Source organism: Coccinella septempunctata, chromosome X (genome assembly GCF_907165205.1).
Source record: "Coccinella septempunctata chromosome X, icCocSept1.1, whole genome shotgun sequence".
Taxonomy (NCBI): domain Eukaryota; kingdom Metazoa; phylum Arthropoda; class Insecta; order Coleoptera; family Coccinellidae; genus Coccinella; species Coccinella septempunctata.
Genome location: NC_058198.1, coordinates 9674992 through 9700652, shown reverse-complemented (window position 1 = coordinate 9700652; position 25661 = coordinate 9674992). Strand labels below are relative to the sequence as shown.

At 35.4% G+C, this 25661-nt stretch overlaps 1 protein-coding gene across 1 annotated transcript; it reads right to left on the bottom strand.

Moving 5' to 3' along the window:
* Positions 1 to 2916: 2916 nt before the first annotated feature.
* On the bottom strand, positions 2917 to 20597 carry LOC123321545 (prostaglandin E2 receptor EP3 subtype). The gene is made up of 5 exons (XM_044909208.1): positions 20386 to 20597; positions 13608 to 14152; positions 13290 to 13467; positions 9702 to 9922; positions 2917 to 3311 (listed from the first exon to the last, which is right to left on the bottom strand). Exons 2-5 carry the CDS (start codon positions 13932 to 13934, stop codon positions 3045 to 3047), a joined length of 993 nt encoding a protein of 330 aa, XP_044765143.1. The 5' UTR covers positions 13935 to 14152; positions 20386 to 20597; the 3' UTR covers positions 2917 to 3044.
* Positions 20598 to 25661: the final 5064 nt, after the last annotated feature.

The following is a 25661-nucleotide window of genomic DNA, read 5'->3' as shown; positions in this document are numbered from 1 at the left end:
ATAAAGAATTTTTGTTTGTGGACATTGTTTCTGGGTCAGAAGTTATACCTACGATTTTTGTCAGATGTAATTCATTGAAATTATTTCGGTCCTTGGAATAATATCGATAAACTACGAAAGAAATAATATAAGGTCCAACCCTTTCATCAGACAATAAATTCAAAAATATTCCCTTCCCGTATAAAAATGAATCATTTTCTAAATGACACATCAGCCAGATCAGAATTGAGTCAATCTCTTTTATCGAAATGCCCAAATAACCCGAAATAAAATATTCCAATAAAATATACCTACTCGGCTATTATTCTTCCGAAATACCAACAAATCTCTCCAATGAATCATACCACAAATGAATCAGTTTGCTGTTGGGAAAAAAAAAACTTTACGGTCAATCAACTCCCATGATTGGGTTGTCGCAATTTTCTGTTTGGAGCCTATTTCAAAAGGTACTTGGTGGCAAAAGTGATGAACAAGAATTTTTTCAATCGATTCTGAGCCTGGCACAGTTAAAATTAATGTCGGCTATAAATCAGTCGATTTTATCAATGAAATTAATCCCACTGAAACTCAAATCAATTGGGTTTTCATTATCCACTTGACGATCTATTCATCAACGGTACTTGTTCGATGAAAAAAGTAAATTACTACTGAAAAGTTCACATATTTATTTTCGTCTTTGTTTACAAAGGATGGTACAATCACCTGTGGACAGGGTTTTAATTAGTTGAACATGGATACAGACAACATGACTTTGATGAGAATATGCTTAAATAATAGGGAATAAACAGGGTGTTTTCAAAGGTGAGGCTTTTTTTTGACAGGAGGTAGAAATCATCAAATTAAGTCATTTCCCAGAAATTGTCTGTATGATATATTCAAGATGGCTGAGCTAAAATCCCTAGAAATTCGACAAAATTTCATCAAATTTCAAGTACAGAACTGTGGAAAGTGACTCAGGCATCGGAAAAACGAAACAAAACGTAAACGAACATATGGCTGGACGATGAATGATTCAGTATATCCGAGTTTATCTTATTAGTTTCATCGGGTCACTTGAAGGAATTGTTGTATCGTGCAATTTAGGGTTAAAAAATTTAGAAAATTGAGACTGTTTATTGAAACTTCGTTTATTGACAAAGTGCTATTATTGTTACCCTGTTTTATCTCATTTTTACGACGATTACTTAAGGGTTCGTTGGAGAAGAAGATTGTGATGCCCACTGTGAGAAAAATTGTGGATAATTCAGCCGAATTTTATTGGTGAGATTTTAAACCAATATTCAATTTTTTTACACTGGTGTCCTTAGTCTTTTTCTGTAAGTTGGTACCGAAATAAGCCATTTCATAATATCGTGTAAGTTACTAAATAATGTGAAAAATTCGGTAATCCTAATTTTCTCTTTTCATTCCCACGTAAAAATCGAACAGGTCAAACCCTAACGAAACCACATGGTTGAGTCATCATCAGGGGATAAGTCTTTTTTCATTCCTTTGCAATAATTCAGATAAAACAAATGATATAGGGTCATATTAGGATCCAATTCAGGAATTCAGTAATCATTTCCAATTTTTTTTTTAATTTTGTCAATTTGAAAGTTTTATATTGGTGAAACGCTTTATTTGGACAAGTTCTACCATGTGTTAAAAAAAAGCCTCACCTTTAAATACACCCTGTATTTCAAAATTATACGAAAGAAAAATGTGTACTTTCTGGGATATATAGTATATACATGTATAAAGATTGGAATGAATATTACAATAAGAAAATTCAGTTTATAAATAAAACAGATATTCATCACATTTGGTGAGTATACAAAAATGTCATGTATGAATTATATTTCAAATAGCTCGTGTCAATTCAAAATATGTAATCTAATATAAAACTTCTTAAAACGTACAGGTTTGCAGGTTATAAGCAAACCCGATGATAAAAATATGGTGTGAGTATATGGGGCTATTTATTTAAATATCGTGGAATGGATCATTTTCTATAATTCACAGTGAACAAAAAAGGTTCAAAATTTATTAACTATGCTGATTTACTTTGAAAAAAATATAATGATGAGATCAGTGAAAGCAAATATTATAATTTTATTGTGTTTCTCCCTAGAAAAGAGATAAAGTTTATAATAAATACACATAATTTTTGTGTGAATGCATTTCCCAAAATCAATACAAAAATAGTTGCCTATGAATGTAGGTATACAGAAGTGTAACAAACAACTCAAAGGACATCTTATTTATTTCAGTTCTATATTTTTTGTCAATTTAGAAAGAATATTTTAATTTGAAAGCGAAATTATTTTACCATCAACATTTTTTTCACTCTCATAATGCTTTATATTCTCTAATCATTATTACGTACTATTTCTTATTTACTATAACTGTATCATATCTTTTCTTTATCGAAGAATCGATATCAGTTATTTCATCCTGATTAAATTGACGAATTTTTGAAACCTGCCAAGGACACTCTGAAACATGTTTGTACTATTTGTACTTGCTTGGTAATATGTTATATATATCGAAACAATTTAATATTTTCTCAAAAGTAAGAAAAGTAAAATATGCAGAATGAACCGTTCGCTTAAAAAAACTACATAATAAAAGATAAACGACAGCAGTATCCAGAAAAACTGGACGCTGTTTTCTAAAAGTACAGAGAATTTTTTACACATCGAAATTGAATATATACTTTGACTAGAAGTTGAGTATGTTTTTATATGTTTTTCTTTGAAGTCTTTCACATGAAAAAACAGTGAAATGATGTTAAAATTGTCTTGAATTGTAAAGTTATTCAAAACTGGTACTGAACCTATTTTCTTTTTCGCTTCAAATAGAAAAGTTCAGTAACTTATTCATCATTTTAACCAGTTTTTCCCAGATGAAGTGAGTCTATACTCCAAGAAGGAAAACTGTGAAAAATTGTATAAGAAAACTGTGGAAAATTGGAAATTTCCATTTCGACTGAAGATAGGGAAAACACCGAACAAATCTGGGATACCGCTTCACAGTGAAATCTATAATAATTATTCCTTATATATTCAAGTTCGTATGCTCGGGACAGGCTGTTGTATAACCACCGTTGGGGCATCACTTGACATCTCATTAGTAGAGGGAGCGTAGGTGATTAGGGTTTTTGGGCCTTTTCCGCAGGGACAAAAAGTGACGTTGCTTTTTTGGAAGTAACGATACACAACGTAAATATAAGGGTCTAACGTAAAGTAAATAGCCATCAAAAAATCCGCTAATCGGGACAGCCGCTGTATGCGATAGTCGTTCCTGTAGAACTGGACCAGCGGGATGCAGATCTGAAACAGAAAATTTAATTGGGATGTTTGAACAGATTATAATTATCATTTATCGCTATGTAGGAACGGCAATTTTGAATATTGATGCTATTAGCAGAAAGGGCCAGATTTTTCATCAGCCACCGGGCTGATAATATCTGGCCAGATTTATAAAAGTGCGGATAAAACTGACGAAGTGAATTACACATTTCAATCGAAACACTTTTTGGCAATATCACGTCTATAAAATGGACTGGGAATGAAATTAACCGAATGTTGTTCAATTCTCATTGATCGTGCGGTGATTTATGTTTTTTAGTTCATCAAAATTATTCTATTGCATAAAAAACTATTTTTCCTTCAATAAAGTCTGAAAAAATAAAATTCACTAAAGAGTACAGCCTTCACAAACACCAACAAGAGGCTGACAACGTCTTTGCATACTTTCGATCAGATAGTGAAAGTAACCTTGATCAAATTCACTCCAGAGTTGTTGAAGTATATGTGGAGGTGGTTGATGAGAGTCCAAAGCTGTTTGCAGCTTATCAGTGGAATTGAGGTCTGACGACAAATACCATTTTTTTCCCTAAGGATGCCCAAAAATAAAAAATTTGTCCCAATAGCTGCATAAAACCAAGGTATAATATTGTCAATGACTTGCTATTTGCTCTATGTAAATTTTCCCCATTCATGGTAGCATCGAACACCAACAATTCTGTACATCCATTGAAACAAATACCTCCCCCCTAACAATAACTGTCAAACATGACCGAGTGAACTTCCTGAACCGATTCCTGGGCACCAGAGGATGGGTCTATACCCAAACACGCCTGTTTCAATCTTTATCCTGGACAGCCAACTCATCTGGAGGAAACACATGGATAAGACTCTTTCCAGAGCCTTTGCGGCCATGTGGGCTTGCAGAAGACTCTTTGGGAAGACATGGGGCATGAAACCGAAAATGATACTGTGGCTCTACAGAGCGGTTGTACGCCCTATTGTCACCTATGCGTCTCTAGCATGGTGGACAAAAACCGAAGAGCTCACCACACGCAACCAGTTGCAGAAACTGCAAAGGCTAGGCTATGTTGGTGTTACAGCAGCGCTTGAGGCCATACTTGATATGCCTCCCCTACACTTACACGTGAGGAAATGCAGCCTGCTGGAAGCAATAAGAATATTCCTTAACGAGAATCTCCTACCCGGAAACTGGGTTGGACATATGAGGACATTGAATCAACTGAACTCAAAGCTCTTGGAAAAACCATCGGATGTTATGCCAATCATCTTCGATTTCGCACTTTGAAACGGTCATAGCTGACCGTCCTAGTACAATAAATTTCGTGAATCGTCTGGACTAAAACTCTTTCACGTGGTATACTGATGAATCAAAATCAGAAAGGAGCACCGACATTGGCGTATATGGACCTAAACTGAGGATTTCTAAAGCCCTGGGAATTGAACCCTCTATTTTACAGACCGAGACACGGGCTGTTACACGTATGCGCTCAGGAGTGTCCTGAGAGAACCTCAAAGGACATATCTATAGCTATATCACCACAAACAGCCTGCCACGATGAGTATCCTGGAATAACAATGCCAGGGATCTCTGCTAACATAGGAGTAACGTTATGCCATAAAGCAACTAGCCAGAGGCAATACAGTTACTCTACTATGGGTACGAGGGCATTGTGGTGTTGAAGGAAATGAAAAAAGCCGATGAACTTGCAAAAAGAGCATCAAGGTTAACACCTGCTGGACCTGAGCCTTTCTGTGGACTTGAAAAATACCAATTTAAGGCACCGGGACCAACAATGGGATTTGAACAACAGAACAACCCTCTGGAGAAACACTCCTGGACTTACTCAGTCAAAGAAATTCGTGATGAATTCACCGACTTACACCAGAAAACTGCTGAAGCTATCACGAGCTGAGCTTCGGGTCATGGTGGGAATTCTGACAGGGCACTGTCAGTATAATACTATTTGTACCGTATGGGAAAGTCCGCACATGAGATTTGTAGACTCTATGGATCAGAAGCAGAAACAGCTTGGTGTGCAAGTGTCCAAAGATGGTTGGCTTAAGAACTATTTATATGGGGAAACCAGTCCTGGGTACTCACGAGATAACAGCCAAGGTCTCTAAGGATGTTGTCGATTTTATCAACACCATTGACGACCTCCTTGGGTACCTATGAATGAGTAGGATAGAGAACAAAGGATCTGGATGAGCCACAACGAGCGCGGTTCAAATAATGATCATAATAACTGTTTCAATCTGAACCAAAACACCAGAAGCGTTCAAAAGCCTCTGTTGGATGATTTAACAAGTACTCGAAGCCTCACTACGTGTAGACAAAGTCAAAAACCGATCTTGTCAGGAGTGGTAGATCTTGGGCTTCCACTTCTCGGTTTTTGCTCACGTATAGTTACAATTTGATACATTTATTGGTTGACAAGAACCATCAACTTTCAAAATTTCTGAAGTTCCTCTACTTATGTAGAGTAACACTCAATATAACTTTTTTTCGAGCTTAACTTGTAACAAAGCAACCGGATTTTTCATTTTTTCTTGCAATTCAGATTACATGTAAGTTCAAATATGTTTTCATTCCTTTTTTTTCTTAATAGTTCACTGGGTTTTCAGTCCCATGAATTCATTACGTAGTTGAAAAAAATCTAAACGAGTTTCTTCGGATCGGTTATTGAAAATGCTTGGTAAACTGGTTGTACCGATTTTTTCCATAATTTTTTCTTATCTCGATAATCGCAATCACCTTCAAATTGACACGAGAAAGTAATTCAAGAATCTGCACTTACGAAAGTCGCAAATTCATCTATCTTCTCCTGATCTCCAATTTTTCATCAACTATTTTTTTAGTCGCCTTATTCTGCAAGAGTTCATCCTTGAGCTAGCCGAATTTTGAAACGCTGATTCATTTCACTCGAATATAATGACTACATTAGTGCCGTAGGCGATTACAGTGTAATCGAAATCATCTGAATGACTGCAGTTGAATTTGAGAGTAATGATCATAGTAACGATTATAACATAATTTTGAAGTCATTTTAAATACTAGATTGCATACGGATTTCATATACCACTTCGGATAAGCGAAAATATAATCATCGTTTTAGCGAATTGGAACAGCTATCTTTCTACATTATTAAAAAAAGAATCATTTTTAACCTCGCAATTATGTAGAATTATGCTCAGGTACATTGTATTGTACAGGGGCAGTTTTATGACTCCGGATTTGATTGCGATAGACATTGTTTCCTTTTCGATGTTGAATTCATGTTTCTGTTAGTCCTCTCTCATCATTTTCTTCAAGATCCACTTCTCCTTTGTTTGCTTAATCTTTGAAACACATAAACAACCCTAAGCAATAACCTCCTGATGGTCTGCAAAGTGAAAAGCACATAGGGTTGTAACATCATTCAATTCTATTTCCATTCCACTCTATGATCACCGGCACTTCGTTTAAATATAGGGTATTTTCAATGGTGAGGCTTTTTTTGATAGAAGGTAGAACTCATCAAAAATTGTCTATATATAATATCCAAGATGGCTGAGATACAACCTCTAGGAGTTCGACAAAATTTCATTGAATTTCAAGTATGGGACTGTGGAAGGTGACTCTGGCATCGCAAAAACGAAACAAAACATAAATGTATGGCTGGACAATCTGGTTCAGTACCAAGTTCATCGGCTTAGATACATCGGGTCAGTTTAGAGAGAATCATAATCGTGCAATTTAGGGTAAAAAAAATATAGAAAATCGAAGTAGTTTCTTGAAAATGTTTATGATTGTTATGTTGAAAAAGTGCTATGATGTTTCCCCATTTCATCCCATTTTTACGATGATTGTTGGAATGTTCGAAAAAGAAGATTGTGATGCCCATTGTGAAAAAGTTCATGAATAATTTGGACGAATTTTATTGGTGAGATTTTGAAGAATTATTCTATTTTTCACACTTGTATCCTTTGTATCTTCTGTCAGTTGGTATCAAAATGAGCCATTTCATAAAATCGTGTAAGTTACTAAAAAATAATGAGAACAATTCGACAATCCTAAGTTTCCATTTTCATTACCACGTAAATATCGAACGAGCCAAAATCTTAAACGAAACCACATGGTCGAATCAGGAGATAAGTTTTTTCCCACTGCTTTGTGATAATTCAGCTAACAAACGATCTAGGGTCGTATTAGGATCTATTTCAGTAATAATTTTCAATTTTTTTTTCAAATTTGTCATTTTGAAAGTTTTGTATAGGTGATTTTTGGTGAAACGCTTCATTTTGACCAGTTCTTCCTTCTGTTGTGAAAAAGCCTCTCCTTCAAATACACCCTGTATATTGTGAAGAGGTAGAGGCAGCATCTTTTTCTTAAGCTCTTTGTAGCTCCAAAGCTATCTGACATCCTATATAAACTGTTGATATTTGGCGTTAATACAGTAGTTTTATAATTCTTATTTATCATTTATACATGAAGGGCTTTCCTACGACTTTCCAAAGTTTATGTATCAGTACAGGGTATCCCAAATTGCTTGATTCTGGCCATTCTCCTAGCCCAAGGAGAATCCAGCACTGTTGACTCTCCCTGTATATTAGATGCGCACATTTTTCTGTTCGCAGATTCCGTAGGACACCGATTCGTTATTTGCGAAAGTTTTTTCATGATTCATGTTCACTCCATATAAATATATGGGGGAAACTTGAGAGATAGAAAATTCGGTGGGTAATAAATTCCGAAAGTTTTCTTCTAGCTTATTGCGAGGATCTGTAGATTCTGATATGGATCACGGTGATATCAACGTTGCTTATCTGAGATCCAGAAGCAATGCTGGCTCTACTGGTTGAATTGTTCGCGTATTTCAGAGTTGATGTATCAATTTGAATATATTATATAGTTGAAAAAATATGTTTAATCGAAGTTTTTTGTAGTTCTATTTCTTTCAACTTTAATGGTAACATATTTTTCCTACGCTTCTACAATATATCATCTCAAGATCCTTCAGATTATAGCATCTGGAATTGAGGTTTTATATTTGTATTATGACTATCTCTCTCCTGATAGGTTTTAAGAAAATCAATCAACGAAAAAATTCTTGTCCTCTGGACTACTATCGCAATAAAATTCGCCAATTTAGATCAATTCATCAACTAAAGAATTTATCTAACCATATAATTTGTCATGAAATACAGACAGTGAATATCAGCGTTCGATTGAGAATATGAATCAAGGATTATTACCGGATGCAAAAATGGTAACTACATTGATGAATTGCCGGTACAGGTATGGTTTCACCAAATATTACACCATCATCAATCAGTGACAACAGCAGACCTCTCGCAATATCCAAATTACTAGTACTTACATGAAACCTGTACGTAGGGCAGAAATGGTTTTTACTCAGCTTCAATCAATGTTTCTCATTAATGATAATATAACATGGGAATTGTCGATAACAGCTGCTTTATAGTTTTACTGAATCTGGCATAATTCAACTGGACTTGAATTCAAATTGCTTCAATGTGAAAATAATGAAAGGAAGTATCCAAGACCCCAGAATTTATAGTTTTGATCAGGGGAATATCACATGATAATGATATCGTGAATTAGAACGATCAATGGGGGTCTGTATTGTCACATATGGGTCTAAATATGGACGGTTTTCAGATAGTTTTCATTTTCGCGTATGGACCATCCCTCTGGTGTCCAGAAATGGCAGATTGAGTCAGGAAGTTCATCTGTTCAGTGGTGGTACAGCTACTGTTTGTGAAGGCTTTTGTTTCAATCGACTTACAGAGCGGTTGGTGCTTGATGGTGAAGATTTACACTGATCAAGTCACTGACAATATTATTACTGGTTTCGTGCTGCTATTGAGCCAAATTTATTATTTTTGGACGTTAGTGCGCCACCCCAATGTGTCGATGAAACACAGAAAATCATTGTATTCCTCATTTGGTCCTACCCACTCGGTCGCCAGACCTCAGTCCCATTGAAAACGCTTGGGATCAACTACGAAGAGCATTGGATTCTCATCAATCACCTCCACATACAAGTTTTACCGCAACTCTGGAGAGAAATTGATCAAAGCTTCTTCAACAATCTCAGAGAGTGTATGCAAAGGCTTTATCAGGCTGTGGTTGATGTACGAGGAGGCCATGCTCTGGATGGTACTTAATTTTTCAATATTTCGAGTGAACTAATTTCTTACCACAAATACTAAAAGGAAATTGTCACCTGAAACTATGAAACTTGGGAAGAAATGTGCAAAAGAATATTTAAAAAATTTGTTTTTTCTGAACTGGTCGTCGCTTGATACAAACAGAATGACTTGGCTTTCAAACTATTCGTGTCGCACAGTGTGTGTTGTAAAAAAAGCATGAATCAATAAACTCACCATTTGAGGGGCCCAACAAACGACGAATGTGATACAAAGGATCGACATCAGTTTGGAGAAGGCGATCTCTTCGGGTGTTCTGTGTGAGTAAGTGGTCCCATTATTTGTCAACATGGATTTGCTTACTCTTCTTATCAGAACACGTCTGGAGGATTTCAGCCTGGATAGAGCCCATACGAGTACCATGTTCAACAAGAAAATGCAGATCAAGAGAGTTGTACCTTGAATGGAAAAAATAATTTTGTTTTTCATTGGAAACATTTCGTTGTTTTTGAACACAACAAAATATTTATCACTCAGTTATCATTTGATTACTATCTTAAGTATAATTTCAATTGAAGCTCCCCTCAAATTATATTCTCATTATCTTTGAACTCCACATCAAAGAGAATTTTTCTTATATTGAGTAGAAAGTCCTTTCGATATGGATCACTTCTTAATCTGTTTGATCTTCCACACAGAATTCTTCAGCTGAAATTACGACAAAAACGAATATACAGGGTGAGACTTTGACTCGTACAATTATTTCAACAGTTGATTCTTTGAGTCCTTTACCATTTTTCCGAATCGGCTCGGTTCAAAAGATACTGGTGAAAAACCTTAAAAAAATGTTGTAAATCTCACAAACGGTTTCATCGAATGAAATGCATTTCGGAATAAAGTTTTACATTTATTTAATCGAACTTTTCCGAGCACAAGATATCACCCATGTCTTCCAGTTTTCTCAGTATGACCATTACGTACCATTAAAATACCAACAATTCAAAAAACCATACTCTTTAAACTAAATTGGACGCTGTCTTATGAATATTTAAACGTTTTGTAAAATAAAAGAATTCCTCATATTTTCTCGTTTAATGCGCCGTTTTCGAGTTATTTGATGTTGAAAAATTTTGAAGTATCTGTAAAATTTGAAAATTTGGGTACTTTGGCTGAATACAACTCTGTTTAAAAGGTCCACAGATAGATGTGTTGTGTCACAGATTTAGCTAGTTATTCTGATGATAATTTTGTTTTTCCAGGAGTGACACAGCTCATTATGAATCTTTTTATCAGGGCCGAATCGAAAAAAACGGTATAGGAAGAAAATGTTTCTTTTTTTATCAAAAATCCACTGTTAAAATACTTGTACGAATCGAAGCCTTGTATGGTGGTAATTGTTCATTCATTCTTCAATTATCTATCAAGAAAATCGGTCTTCTCTCTGTCGATTCAAAGGATCTATAAATTTGCCTTCTCATGAAATATTTCATGATGAGTTTTTTTTAATTGAATTCATATAGAAAAAATAGCAAAAATCATAGGAATTTATTTCTGACTCATTTCACGAATTTGATGAGGACAGATTCGTCTGATATGGAAACTCTTGATAGATTGGCCAATTATTGAAGCGAGAAAAATCCAAATTTTGATTAATATTCTCAGAATTCAGTGAACACTGATCAATTTTCATTTATTGAGGTCTATTTTCATTTTGTCCTCATCGATATATTCTTGTAATTCGACCATTATCGATCGATTTTCAGTTCGATACATAAACTATAGTTTGCAACAAAAATTAAACTATTGCTAAGCTTCCACACTGATAGAATTTTTCTCCTTATATTTTCCTTCTTATCCCAAGAGAATGGATAAACTCAATTTGAATCAATTGGTTCAAATCGATGAGTTGAGTAAACCTTCATGATAAGAAATTCAGCAGATTTCTGAAATATTCCTGAATAACAAATTTTCCTCTCATGGGCATTTTTCTTAGAGAAAAGAATCGATAAGTATGAGGGATTTTCTAATTCTATGTTCTTCTGTTCGATTTGTATACTCGAAAACCTTCAGTAGACGAAATGCTTCACTAGAAAATAAAGATATGGAACAAATGAACGAAATGAGTACTTTCAGCTCCATCTTCAGATGTGCTCATAAAGTAAAATGGCATCGTCAAAAGAGAACCCTAGCTCGACTAGAATAGCTATACAAAATCGTATTGATTGGATTCTAATTATGCTAATATTTCGAAATGGAGTAAACATCTTTCACAAATAAAACGAACTTTCTCCTCCACTTTTTTATGCTAATCTGGATATTTTCTGTCGAGGACATCGGTGCATGCTTTAAAGCAGCTTAATTTTGTAGTTTTGAGCAAAGATACTTTTTCAATCAGCTAATTGGTTGAAGATAATCATCACAACTAGATTGAATAAGATGGGAAGTCGAAACAAATTCGTTTCTTTCGATTATTGGAAATTTTTACTATACCATGAGTAGTTCACGAAATAAACATATTTTGTGAAATGTAATTAGAGAAGCAAACTTCTTCAGCTACTTTTAATCGAGCTAAATTTATGTGTGCGGTTATGATTTGTATGTGTTTTGTCCCTAATTTTTTAATGTAATGCTTATAAGATTTTTTTCTCAATATCAGCAATTTATCATGATTATTTTCGGAAATAATAACTCGAAAAGTAAACCATGAAAATTTGGGTCTTCGAGAGAGTTTTTCCTCATGATTTCGAAGGTTTTTTTATTGAAAATATTCAACCGGAACTAGAAGACATCTTTTGTTATTAGGTCTCGGTTTGAAATAACGACCTCCTAACTTTAAGTTCCACATTTCCTAGAATTAAATGGAGCACTGGTGAATATTGAATTCTTAAGATAGATTCAAAGTTTTCTATAGTTTTCCATTAGTTTGAAACTATCAGTAGTAAATCATTTCTGTGAAAATATTAGTTAGAACCACTTCGCAGTACCTGGAATACTTATATAAATCGATTTCAGTAATTTTATCGCAAAAACCATCTGAGACGTATTTGATTTTTTCTCAATTCAACCAAAAATTTATTTACCTGGAATTTTCCACGGCTATTTCAATTTTCACCAGACTTTAGATATCCTGAATACATTAACTCGTGTAATATGACGAAAGGAAGGCAATTTTTTTCGCTATTCTAAAAAATAATATGATGACTTATTGTCATCACCTAAACAATACGTCTATCTGTTCTGCAAAAACCTGATTCCTGTTCAACTCCCGCCCTAAGGTGAGGAGTCCTCCATACAAACGATCCTCATAGATACATACAGGGTGGCCCAACGTAAACTTAACACCTCGATATTCAAGCTTTAAAAGGAAAATGTGGAGTATCGCTCAGATCTGTCAATTTCTGATTCGAGGGGGAACAACTTTTGACTTTTTCCATCCCCATAACTTCAATACCTGTTGGGGGTGCGCACAACCTCTTGATTTGGAATAAGGATCAGGGCTGTTGCGATAACTTATTTTGTATATTGTATCGAGTACTATCTGACCTTACAATTTCACTTCAAAATATCCATCGATAATGAAATAACAACGAATATAGTGGAAGGAGCAATGTAGAATTTATCTCGAGAATATCCGACACATTTCAAAGGTACTTAGTTGTTAATTTTTCACAGTGTGAACTCGTGGACATTTTTGGGGAAACGGTTGGTGCGGAAGCACCCTGTATCCATATCGAAAGGAACATACTAAATAACCGTACCATTCCATCGAAATTGACCTAACTATTCGAACCAACATCCGGGAAGTCTCTGTTCAAGATAACTTACCGAAAACAAAGAAAAGATAAGCGTATATTTTGTCACGTAGAGTAGTTGCATCCCTGTATCTCGAACACACGCCGTCTTTGTAATACGACCCAAAACCAACTAATGGCAGAAATGTCCAGGTAGCTGATATAATCCAGAACCCAACCAAGCACCTGAACAGCAGCTCGTAAGTTACAATCTGAAAAAAAAATCTATTGTTGAACGACAAGTTCAAATTGGGGATTTGAATGATTTATTAGGTCGTTTCCGTACTACGTGTGATATCTACGGGAACTATATTTAACAATGAATAAGATTTAAAGTTAGAGGAATCCTCACCTGTTGATAGAGGAAAGGTTTGGTCAGCGCCAGCCACCTTTCTACGGCCATTATCAAAGCTATACAGCCTGATCCGACGCCGAAGGCCCTAAGTAACACGAATCCCTTGCATATGTATTCCTTTTCGACCACTGCATGCTCATTTATAAGGATCATTGTCAGCATACCGACCATGGCAACCAGATCATTAACTGCCAAGCAGTTCAGCATGAGCACTTGTTTGCGATTTCTGGCTTTCGACGTCGTGTTCAAAATGTACAGGGCTGCACAATTCCCGAAGGTGCCCACAATGAAACACAGGTAAGATGTTGCGTGTTGGAACAACATGGTGAAAAAGAACTTTTCTCTCGGCACAGAACTTCTCACTAACAGTGTAATATCAGCCTTTAACGAGTTGGATTTATCACATATTTACTTAATGAGCATATCAGTGCTTCATTATTCAGAGCCCTAGCGTATTCAACAAGTGAATTCCGACTTGACCACGATTCCTGGCATATCTTTGGACCAACTGAATAGGTAACTCTTGGTGGATCCGTGGACCACTGCAATGAGAAAGAAAATTATAGACTTCTAGATATTCAACTATTTGAACGATATCTTGCTAGAAGATATCGGAATGTCGATTACTAAGACATTACTGATCAGTGTTGCTTTAACACACTTTTCATTACATCTAATGATGTTATTAGTTCTACTTTGACAACTCCTGCTGATAAATTGTGTCTTTATCTGCGTCAAAATGAGAATATTGTTTTCAGTTCATTGAAGAAGAAGAAGAAGACAATTTATTTATTGCTCCAGCAAATGGCTAACGATTTGCGTCTTTCTACCATTTCTATACAGGGTGAGTCTTTGACTCGTGCAAATATAAATATTTTAACAGTGGATTCTTGAGGTCAAAAGAAACACTTTTTTCTTTTACCATTTTTGCCGAATCGGCTCGGTTGAAAAGATACAGGCTGTTGAAAACCATAAAAAAAATTATTTTTAGTTCTGTTCTCTGTCTCTGAAACGGTTTTGATGAATGAAATGAATTTCGGAATATAGTTCTTCATTTATTTGCTGAATCTTTTTCGAACACAAGATATCACCCACGTCTTTCAGTTTGTTCATTATGACCATAACGTACCATAAAAATACCGAAAATTCAAAGAACCCAACTCTTGAAACTAAGTCGAACGCTATCTTATGCATATTTGAACGTTTTGTAAAAAAGAGTATTCTTCATATTTTCTCGTATAATGCGATGTTTTCGTGTGATATTTAAAAAATTGGTGATTTGGCTGAATACAACTCTGTTTAAAAGATCCACAGATGTGTAGTGTCACAGATTTAGTTAATTTTTCAGAACGTAATTTTGTTTTTCCAGGAGTGGCACAGCTCATTATAAATACTTGAAATGGCTATAGAATGGTATAGAAAAAAAGTGTTTTTTTTGAACTCAAGAATCTACTGTTAAAATATTTGTGCGGGTCAAAGACTCACCCCGTAAATACTTTTGCAGATTTTTTTTATATGTAAAGTGTCATTGAGAAAGACAAAAAAAGACAGTTTTCTCATTATATCCATTACGTACCATAAAAATACCAATAATTCAAAAAACCCAACTCTTGAAACTAAGTTGGACATCAATTCAAAATAATATTCAAATAACATAAATAAACGTGACGTTTTTCAGCCTATATCAGACCCTTTTCCCAGACAATACATTGAAATATTCAGAAGTACGAAAAATTTGTTTTTTTATTTCTTACGTTTCAGTTACTGGAAGAGAAAACTCGTAATAATTTCAGAGAAAAATGCAAGCACTATGCAAAATATCCTCCAACCACTGTCAGGGTATATATTGTTATTAATCAGTATTTCGAGCGCCTTAAATAATAAAGTAGTTATACTAGCATTTATTGGCCACATAATTTCTGTAAACCAAATGATAAAATATTTTTATAATCCGAATTTTGCATTGGAATGAAAAAATAAATAGAGATGAGAAAGTGATTAAAAAATAAATGGAATCATAAAAAAGACAAAGTTTTCAACTAATTAAATATTCGTGACATTTGTACAATAAATATGTTAGATGTTATCATCGGTACAATTTCTAAAAGAAAAGACAAAAATGGTGAAAGGACCCAGCTACACTCGAAAATTATAATAAGTTTCACTTCAGTTACAAGTTCTTTGGCTCATGAAATTTGTGATTTGAAATCTTGTAAGAACTTAAACTTTCAGACTACCTATATTCAATAAAAGACTGACTATTTTTGAAGAGATTCACACTGAATCTGAGGAAGTCCAGTCCAGTATCAATAAAGTATTATTCTGAATCATTCGTCATCAGAGAAGAAAAAAAATACAAAACCGAACCATTACCTTTATTTATAAATTATCAAATAATTTTCAAAAACTCATCGTCTTTACTTCCATACTTAATATTCACTAGAAAACTGAAACCATTCTTGAACTATTTTAAAAAAAAAAACTACTTAATTTCAACCGAACTTTCTCTAATTTACAGAAATGATATATTTAAATGGTAGGATCAATACTTTTTCAACAGGTTTTTCAATCGTTACAATATTAAAATGATGAAGACTATTTGAATCTTGAATTAATTCAAATGATTCAATTCCACTCCCTCAACTAATTTCTTAATTTATATCAAACGTGGATGGTGTCGGACAACTACGATTAGTTTTCAAACCATAAACTTATAGAATACACTGCTCAATAAATATTTGAATATATGCATACCTTCATCAATACCTGGAATTCACCTATCACCAACTAAGTTTGGATTTCACATATCACAATTAAATTAGTGTTTAGGAAGCATATTAAGAAAATATTCCAAGATATGAATCTCGAAATTTTCTTGAATAAAATATATTTCAGTCCACTCTTTAACATGCTACGGATTAAAATTCACAATCTTGTACACTGGGTCGACGTAAACATCAACAACCCCTCTTCAACTACCTGTCGCTTTATCCCCAGCTAGGCCCACTCTTGACTTAATAATAATGAAATCGTTGGTCCCAAACCAGGGGGCTACATCACTTTGCACTTACTAAAAATCTTCCTGGAAATTCCAGAGCTCGAAGAGAAAGTACGAATTTGCCAATTTTGCATTTTGCAGTAAACAACCTGTCGATCACTTAAATTCATTGTAGAATTGTTTAATTTATTTCTCCTGTATTTATTTTTGATGTTCTGATTGCAGTTTGCCAGTTTTATAATATTTTATGTTGCTTTGGCTTCATATTTTGCATTTGACTTTGGAAAATGATTTGGAACTTCAATCAATCTGTTTGCTTTCTGCTACAATATAAACAAATAATGAATAAAATTTTTTTGATAGTGTTCTTCGGGTTTGTTCTTTGTTTTCGCAGTCCACTATTTCCACTTAAACTAAGTGGGCCTGTGGGCCTTAAAAGGGTCATGAAGGATGAAGTTCTGACTGATAAAGTGGCGCCACTTTTACAATAAAGCAAGTCATATAATCTATATTCAGAAAACTCTCTCCGCTTTACTACCTTACCAGGTTCAGACAGGAAATTGGGGTTGAAAATACGAATGTATATATACTGATTCAAATTGATCAATATGAATAAGAAATTTATAGTGTTTCCCTATTGAAACACCCATTTTATTTGTTCGTTGTTTACAAATAAAAAATCAAAACAGAAAGATACTATCTCTACTACAGGCAATTATATTAAAATTCAAACTTTCATCCATCCTCAACAAAACGAAGAATATTTAATGAATCATTCGAGCGCCTTCTCAGGAAAACAGAAGAACAACACCGTCTTCATTTAATACGCATTTGGATTATCTACCATGGTTCAGTTACCTGTGAGTATAGCTCAATTTATTATTTGTTTCAATTATGGACATAGATAATACGTGAGGATCAAACTTTAATTGTTTTACCCGGGACAATGGCATTCCTCTGTTCCAATCAGAACAACAAAACGTAACTGATCTGCATTTCTACAAGCTAGTGCCGACAGCAAAAAGTTGTTGGTGAACATTAATAGGTTGGCCCACTAGTTCAGGCATAGTTTCGTGCAAAAGTTCCCGAAGTTAATTGAAGGGACGTCCACAAGTAGCAAGACCGAAGGAAAACGATTTATACATGCGGAACAATTGTCGAGTGGAAAATATGTTTGAATTTAGATGGGGAATTTCTAGTTTACTTGAGAAAATTCGTATATCTTCAATACATAAACTTATTTGCCCAGTAAAAGGAAGAATAGTATACAGGGTTAGAACTATTTAGAGGGGGACTACAGGGATATCGAAAACAGTTAGAAATACAGGCTAGCTTGAATTACGAAAAAGTTGCGTTATTCAAGGATGAGTGGGTGGCTGTGAACAGTTCGCAAATATCTCTGATGGTTCCCGAGATATCTCGAAAAAACTGAAAATCAAGATTATCATTTTTCCTCATAACTCATTTGTTTTTGGAGATAACTACACGAAATTCGGTGTGTAGTCCTAATATCCTATAAAGCGATTATACTGGTGTACCACTTTTTTGTAATTTAAGCCACCCTTTATTTTTAACGATTTTTCGATATTCCTATAGTCAGCCTCTAAATTGTTCTAACCCTGTATAATACAGAGTGGGCCATTGATACAAAACAGCGGCTCTATAGGTCGGCAGAACCGATTTATTTTTTTTTTCGTTAACAATTTTCTCAGTTTAAAAGATACAGGCTGTTGAAAAAGCAGTTCTATCTCACAAACGGTGTTATCGATTGAAATGAATTTCGGAATATAGTTTTTCATTAATTTGATGGATCTTTTTCGAATACTAGATATAACCCATGTCTTTCAGTTTTCTCATTATGGCCATTACGTACCATAAAGAAACAAAAATTCAGAGAACCCAACTCTTGAAACTATGTTGAACGCTATCTAATGAATTGAACGTTTTGTAAAATAAAGTATTCTTCATATTCTCTGGTATAATCCGCCGTTTTTGAGGAATTTGATGTTCCAAAATTAAAGAGTATCTATGAAAATTGAAAATCGGGTATTATAAAGGCACCTACTACTTTAAATTCTTACTTTGAATTCTCATGTCATCAGAAGATGACTGTGCAGCAGCAGCAACATTTTCAACACAGTTAAAAATATAAACTGAATCAGATGTTTCTTGTTTTAATTTGAATAATCATCAAATATATAGAAAATTCTAGTTTTCGGTCATTCTTTTTTGGGATAAGAAGTTATGCTGGATAACCCACTGAATTGCAAAGCGCATTTGGAAAATTTGCGTCTCAAGCTGAAAGCTAGGAATGATATCCTGCATAAACTAGTTGGTACTCCATGGGGTGCTGATGCAACTACCCTTCGAACAGCAGCCCTAGCTTTGGGTTTTTCGGCTGCTGAATATTGTTGCCCCGTTTTGGTTAATAGTGCTCATGTGCGAAAATTAATGCACAGCGAAATTTTCCTATGAAAATTTTTATTGGAACAATTAGGTCTTCTCCTATTCAATGGTTACCAGTTCTTTCAAACTTTGTACCGCCCCATATTCGTAGACAGAGTGCAGTTATAAATTATTTGAATAAGTTCCACTCCTTTAACGACTCATTTCCAATTCTGTCCTATATTCCACAAAATGAGATTCCCAGACTGAAGTCGTTTAACCCTTATGGTCCAACTCTTTCCTTAATTCGAATGTAAGGGACAAGGACATTTCACAGTCTGACTAGAAAACCTGCACTATTTTCAACCAAGAATTAGTTAGTGATCCCTCAAATAGTTCCTGGTTTTGATCTTCCCAGGAAAATTTGGTATAAGAACAGGTCACTGACGTTGCAATAGTATGCTTTTCCGGTGGAATTCAGATAAAAGCCCTATATAGTTGTGAATGCGTTCAGATAAAAGCCCTATATAGTTGTGAATGCGGGGAACCAAAAGAAACCATAAATTATCTGGTTAATCATTGTCCCATTTATAAATTTCTTGATGGTCTTAAGGCTATTCATGCAGTATGCAGTTTCCGAATCTTTTTGGAATTGGGTTGTGAATTTTAGGTCCATCTGACATATGGAACTTAAATTTATTATCTCACATTTTCTGTTTTTGTTTTTTTTATTTCAGATAAAATTTTTGGTAGCTTGAATAAGACTGCCTGGATTTTCTTTCTTTCGAGGAAAGGATCAATTTTTGCACTGCGAGATGCCCATCAATATTCAATAATTCCGCTTATTCTGTAAACAGTAGGGGTTTTTCCCTAAGCTCTAGTATCATACGCAAAATTGTATCGTACCCCGTTAGGCCAACCTCTGCTACAGCTGCATCTAATACACATGCTATAATTATTGTTTGATGTTAAAAATTGAAATGTCCTTCATCAAAAAAATATATAAATCCCAGATAATTCATCACGAAAATGGAATACAGACTCACAAAAAAGTAGGAATTCTTATGCAATAAGTTTAACGATTCCATACATATTATAGAAAAGTGTTGCTAAAAAAGCTATCAATTACTGAATCATCCTCAGCAACAAGTTGTCTGGCACAAAAAGTTAGGATTGCCATTCAATAAAACCCAACCACCCTTCATCTCTCGTGCAGGGTGGTGACAAACTTCGCAATCATTCATGAAAAATTGAGTAATATAGAATAAAAATTGAGTTAAATAGCAAAGATATAAATCACTTTTTATTCACTCTGTATATAGATTTCATATTTTTCACAAGAAATTCGAAATCGAAGAAATTCAGTAGCAAGGATAATAAATAAGGACTTACATGTCTCTCCGAACGTTACATAAAACCAACACTCACTTTTCTTGAAGGAATGGGCTAAGTTAATTGCTTTTCAGTTCCGGAAAAGTTGATAACCCTATAATAACAATGAAATGAAACTTGAACGTCTCGTTTCCAGTGGTCCGATTATTTGCACATCGGCAAGCAGCACGCGCAACAATGATACAGAATCGACAGTCTATCGATCACTTATTTACATAAAATGTGATTAATGTTTATACCTTTTCGTACTTATCGCTTTTTGAATACCAATTGAGGTAGGCTCAGTCCTGGTCCCGCCAGAGATTGACGGATGCCTTCACGGTGCTGCGTTGAGAAGGAAGAGATTAGTCGAAGGACAATTAGAGCTGATTCCTTTTTCAAAAGGAGCTATCGAACAGTTCGATACTGTAAACAGATCACGCGATTTTCGCGAACTTGACTCACGCACCTGAATTACCCATGGATTCATTTTATTTATGGGATGCAGGGTGTTCGATCTTCACATGACTCAGTCCTTCCAAAGATTTGGCTGATCGGAATTTCTATGAGATTGAAAGAGCTAGTCATCCAGTTTAAACTGTTGAGTTCGCGGAGGAATATTTCAAAGTAGAACTACCTGCGGAATGTAAAACCCTAGTTCAACTTAACTAAAAGCAGCAAATGAAGTGAGATAGCTAAAAAATTCGTTTGACTCATTTTAACTTCGACATTACTTTGATGATGTTGAATTTTCACTCCGAGATGCAAACCATTGTCCTTCCCCTGTATGCCACTGGCACGATCCCGATCTTGTACTTGTTGTACAGGGTGTGCATGTAAGGCAACCAAAAAGAAAGGAGAGTGTTGAGATATTTAGTGAAGGTTCATGCCAACTGCCAACTTATGATGTGTTCTGATTCGTCTGATTCCACTCTTAGAATAGCTATTACCTGAATCCCACTCTCCAGTGCCGCTTTCGACCCAATCGAGGTCCTAATTTTTACACTGCGACAGCTTCAAGAGAAGGCCTGTGAACGACAATCAAGGATCTCACAGCCTATATCGATTTAAGTAAGACCTTCGACTCAGTGAATCGGAGAGCGCTATGGAAAATCATGGGACGTCTTGGAGTACTCGAAAAATTTTTAGCTCCATACCAATAACACCGCTAGAATACAGCATAATGGCTCTACAACCGACCATTTCTTAACCAACTTTGGAATAAAACAAGGCTGCGTACGTGTTAGCACCTTTACTGTTCAATATTTTCGCCATAGCTGTATAGAAATCATGGGACGCCTTGGAGTACCAGAAAAATTCTAAGCAGTGTGAAGGAGCCTCCATACCAACAACACCGCTAGAATACAGCATAATGGCTCTACATCCAACCATTTCTTAACAAACTCAAGCAAGGATGCGTGTTAGCTCCTTTATTGTTCAATATTTTCGCCATAGCTGTCCCAATTATTGCTGACATGAGTATACCTGTAAGAGGAGTTGGAATAAGATTCAGATTTGATGGGGGCCTGTTTAACCTGAAGCCCCTCAGAGCAAAAACCCGTACAAACTACTTTACAAAACCCTGTGAGTAATTCACTCCAGTGGGTAACGAATAATTAATTCAGAAAAATATTTTTTGGCCATAATTAGTATCAAAATGGGATAAATACTGTAGGGTAGGTGAAATTCCATCCTGAAATAAAAATTCTAGTTTGAGAGCGATGTGTCTATATGTGCGCCATCTAGGTTCTGATATCTGAAACTCTGTGTCCGTCCTGCAGATCCCTCTTTAGTTTGGGGTCATCACACTAAATAGTTGAGCAAACATCTGATAGGTGGCGACACCCATCTACATAATACTCACTGTCCGACTCCTCCAGCCTTTAAGTATTGCACTTTTCAGTAGCGTGTTCACCTTATACGACTTATATTCTGGCCTAATCTTAATCTTCGAGAAAAACCTCCCGTATCCGTTCTCTAGGGACCCCATACCAAAGCCTCCAAAGGAAAAAATTCCGGAGGTAAAGGAGGAAGCCTCCTTGAAATCATCTTCCCAGGAGCAACAGGCGGAGATCGAAGAATTCATGATTCCGATGGGGGACTCCATTTATGAGGAGGTAATTCCTAGTACCCCTCGCGTAAGAGGAGGTCTTCGTCGTCAGAAGATAGCGGCGGGAATTAACAGAGAGGGTTGTCTAAGGCATGGTATATACTTTTCATAATTTAAAATTTAATATTAAATAATTTTTGGGTGTTTTACTTATTCTAATATTTCCAGCTGAGGATGGCGGCGCGTAGGAGAGTTTGTTTCAATTGTTGTACGGACGAGGATATAGGATTCCACATGTATTATAAATATTTTAATACCCGTCATAGGGGGAAGACTTTTATAAGAATTGTCTTATTGTTAATTAACCAGCTGATCATTTCCGGACTTACTGAAAGAGAGGATGTATATAAAATTTTTAATTGCCAGTCGAATGTGAAATGTGTACTCACTTCCTTAGGATCCTTCCATAGGATTTCGCTGGCATTTCATGGGCAGATGCATGGGAATTTTATGAGGGAAATTTTTACTCCGATAATTTTTTTTTGCCATTCACTTCACGTAGGGCATTCCAAATAGGATTGAATCAATTTATTTCCCAGGAATTCTTTGCTTTTATCGAAATTCTATGGGATTTCCAGGCCTATGAAGAGGTAATTTTATGAAGGAAATTTTTAATCGAATGATTTTTTTTTGCTTTTGACTTCTAGGAAATAAAGAAATATTCTGATGGGAATTTTTTTATGAACGAAATTTTTACTTTACAAAAAATGAGGAAATAATAATTAATAGCGCCCTATTTCAAATCCTTCCCGTTAATGAACCCCTTAAGAATCATTACTTGAAGCAAAAGCAAAAAAAAATCATTCGAGTAAAAATTTCTCTCATAAAATTACCCCTTCATAGGCCCGGAAATCCCATAGAATTTCGATAAAAGCAAAGAATTCCTGGGAAATAAATCGATTCAATCCTATTTGGAATGCCCTACGTGAAGTGGATGTCAAAAAAAATTATCGGAGTAAAAATTTCCTTCATAAAATTCCCATTCATGGGCCACTGAATCCCGGAGAAAGACTAGTATTTCTTGAAAAAATAAGGGTTTCCCTATTTGGAAACCCCCACGTGAAGTGAAAGCAAAAAAAAAATTATCAGAGTAAAAATTTCCTTCATAAAATTCCCATGCATCTGCCCATGGCCAGCGAAATCCTGTGGGGTCAGAATTAGTAGGCCATTTAGCCGTTAGTTCAGCGTTTCGCCGCAAAATGCGGTCAAAATGAACTGAAAATGTGGCGCTGCCGTCGCTCTCTCGGAGCGGGTCCAAATCGCGACGGAATATACGGGGGCAACCAAAAAAGTATTTCGACTTCGATTTATACAGGGGCCGTCCAAAAAGTATTTTTCCAAATTTATACGGGGGCGGCAAAAAATATACGGGGGCCGTTCGAAAAGTAATTCAACGAAACCGACCCAGTGACGCATAATAACAAATATGGCGGAAAATTGTTTAAAATTTTTTGTCAGCATGACGTGCGCATCGTAAAGTGGACTATCCCACTATGGTTAAAGTAAGTTCGACCAAGAAGTCGAAGTATGCGTGCCCGAAGAGAACGACGGACTACTACGGAGTAGCCATCTTCGAGGACTTACCGCTCACAACTTACCAGCAGTCGTAAATCCATCCATGGCCGCGTACTGATTACTGTTATACTTAAAGGCTGGAGGAGTCGGACAGTGAGTATTATGTAAACGTGTGTCGCCACCTATCAGATGTTTACTCAGCTAGTTAGTGTGATGGCCCAAACTAAAGAGGAATCTGCAGGACGGACACAGAGTTTCCGATATCAGAACCTAGATGGCGCACATATCGACACATCGCTCTCAAACTAGAATTTTTATTTCAGGAATTTCACCTACCCTACAGTATTTATCCTATTTTGATACTAATTATGACCAAAAAATATTTTCCTGAATTAATTATTCTTCACCCACCGGACTGAATTACTCACAGGGTTTTGTAAAGTTGTTTACTCAAAACTACCAAAGTGTGAAGTTCACAGGTATTTTCTCAATTATCATAAATACTGGATTCTGGAGCAATGGGACTGATAACAAAAATAGTTTCTTCTCAAGGTGTAATCTTCAGTCAATTGAAATTGAAATGCAAGCTTAAAATTTTTGTTCCAGATATACCTCAGTCTAAGACATTGTTCATTGAATAAAGATGTTCTGCCAGCGATTTTTATTTATCTACATATGTATTCCAAGACACAGTAATTTGAACGGGTTTTGCTTCCACTTGAGCTTCTTTCTTCTCGTTGTATCGCTTAGTTCCATAACCTGACAAGGTGTTGAGTCTCCTGATGAGCATAAATGAGGATTTCTTATCACTCTACCTCAAACACTACAATGATTTAACATCTGGAAGAAGACATTACCTATTTATACAAAAGAACTACATGTAGCATGAATATAGAATATATGTTCAATAAAACTTGGGGCATATTTTTTCTGCTCCTAATTTAAAATATAGAAATATTTCTACAAAAAATCGAAATATGGTTTCTGGTAAGTTTTCCAACCAAAATGAGATTAAATGTTCGTTAGATCAAGTGATATTTAAATCCCGTGACAAGTAAATTTTTCCCTCGGAAACCAATCAGACAATTTTTTGATGAATTCAAGAATATCCCCAACCTTCCTATGTCTCGCAAGATGGTCAAAATACAGAAAAAGAAATAGCCTTTTCATCTTAGTTGTGATCCAAGAATGATTAGCATAATCAAAAAGTTGCAAGAGGATTCACACTAGTCATTTTGACTAGCAGCATTTCGATGTCCTGGAGTGTTTACTGGAAGTGGTAGGGGACAAAAACAAAAGTTGGTGCTTGTTCTGTTCACAGATGTGTCATTTGACTCTGGTGAATCCTGACTAGTATTTCTAGCAACTAACATTTCCCCACTTCCAGGTTCAAATTCCATGAGTCAGATCTTGCCTTGTTGACAGAGTGACACCTCTTGTTGATACGTTTTGGTATAATAACAGCATCTTACCTTGGCTTAACCATTTTCTGCGTCTATTCTGCTTGAGACTTCCTGAACCCTCTTAATCCTAATAGTATTCAATAAACAGAGATGACAACGGTTGCTTGGCATTCTTTCAAAGAGGCCGTAGCTAGAATTCAAAAAGTACTTTAAGTTGTTACAAAGGTGATATGGCGTAATTAAGACTGGTTCAAAGGATGGTAAATGCA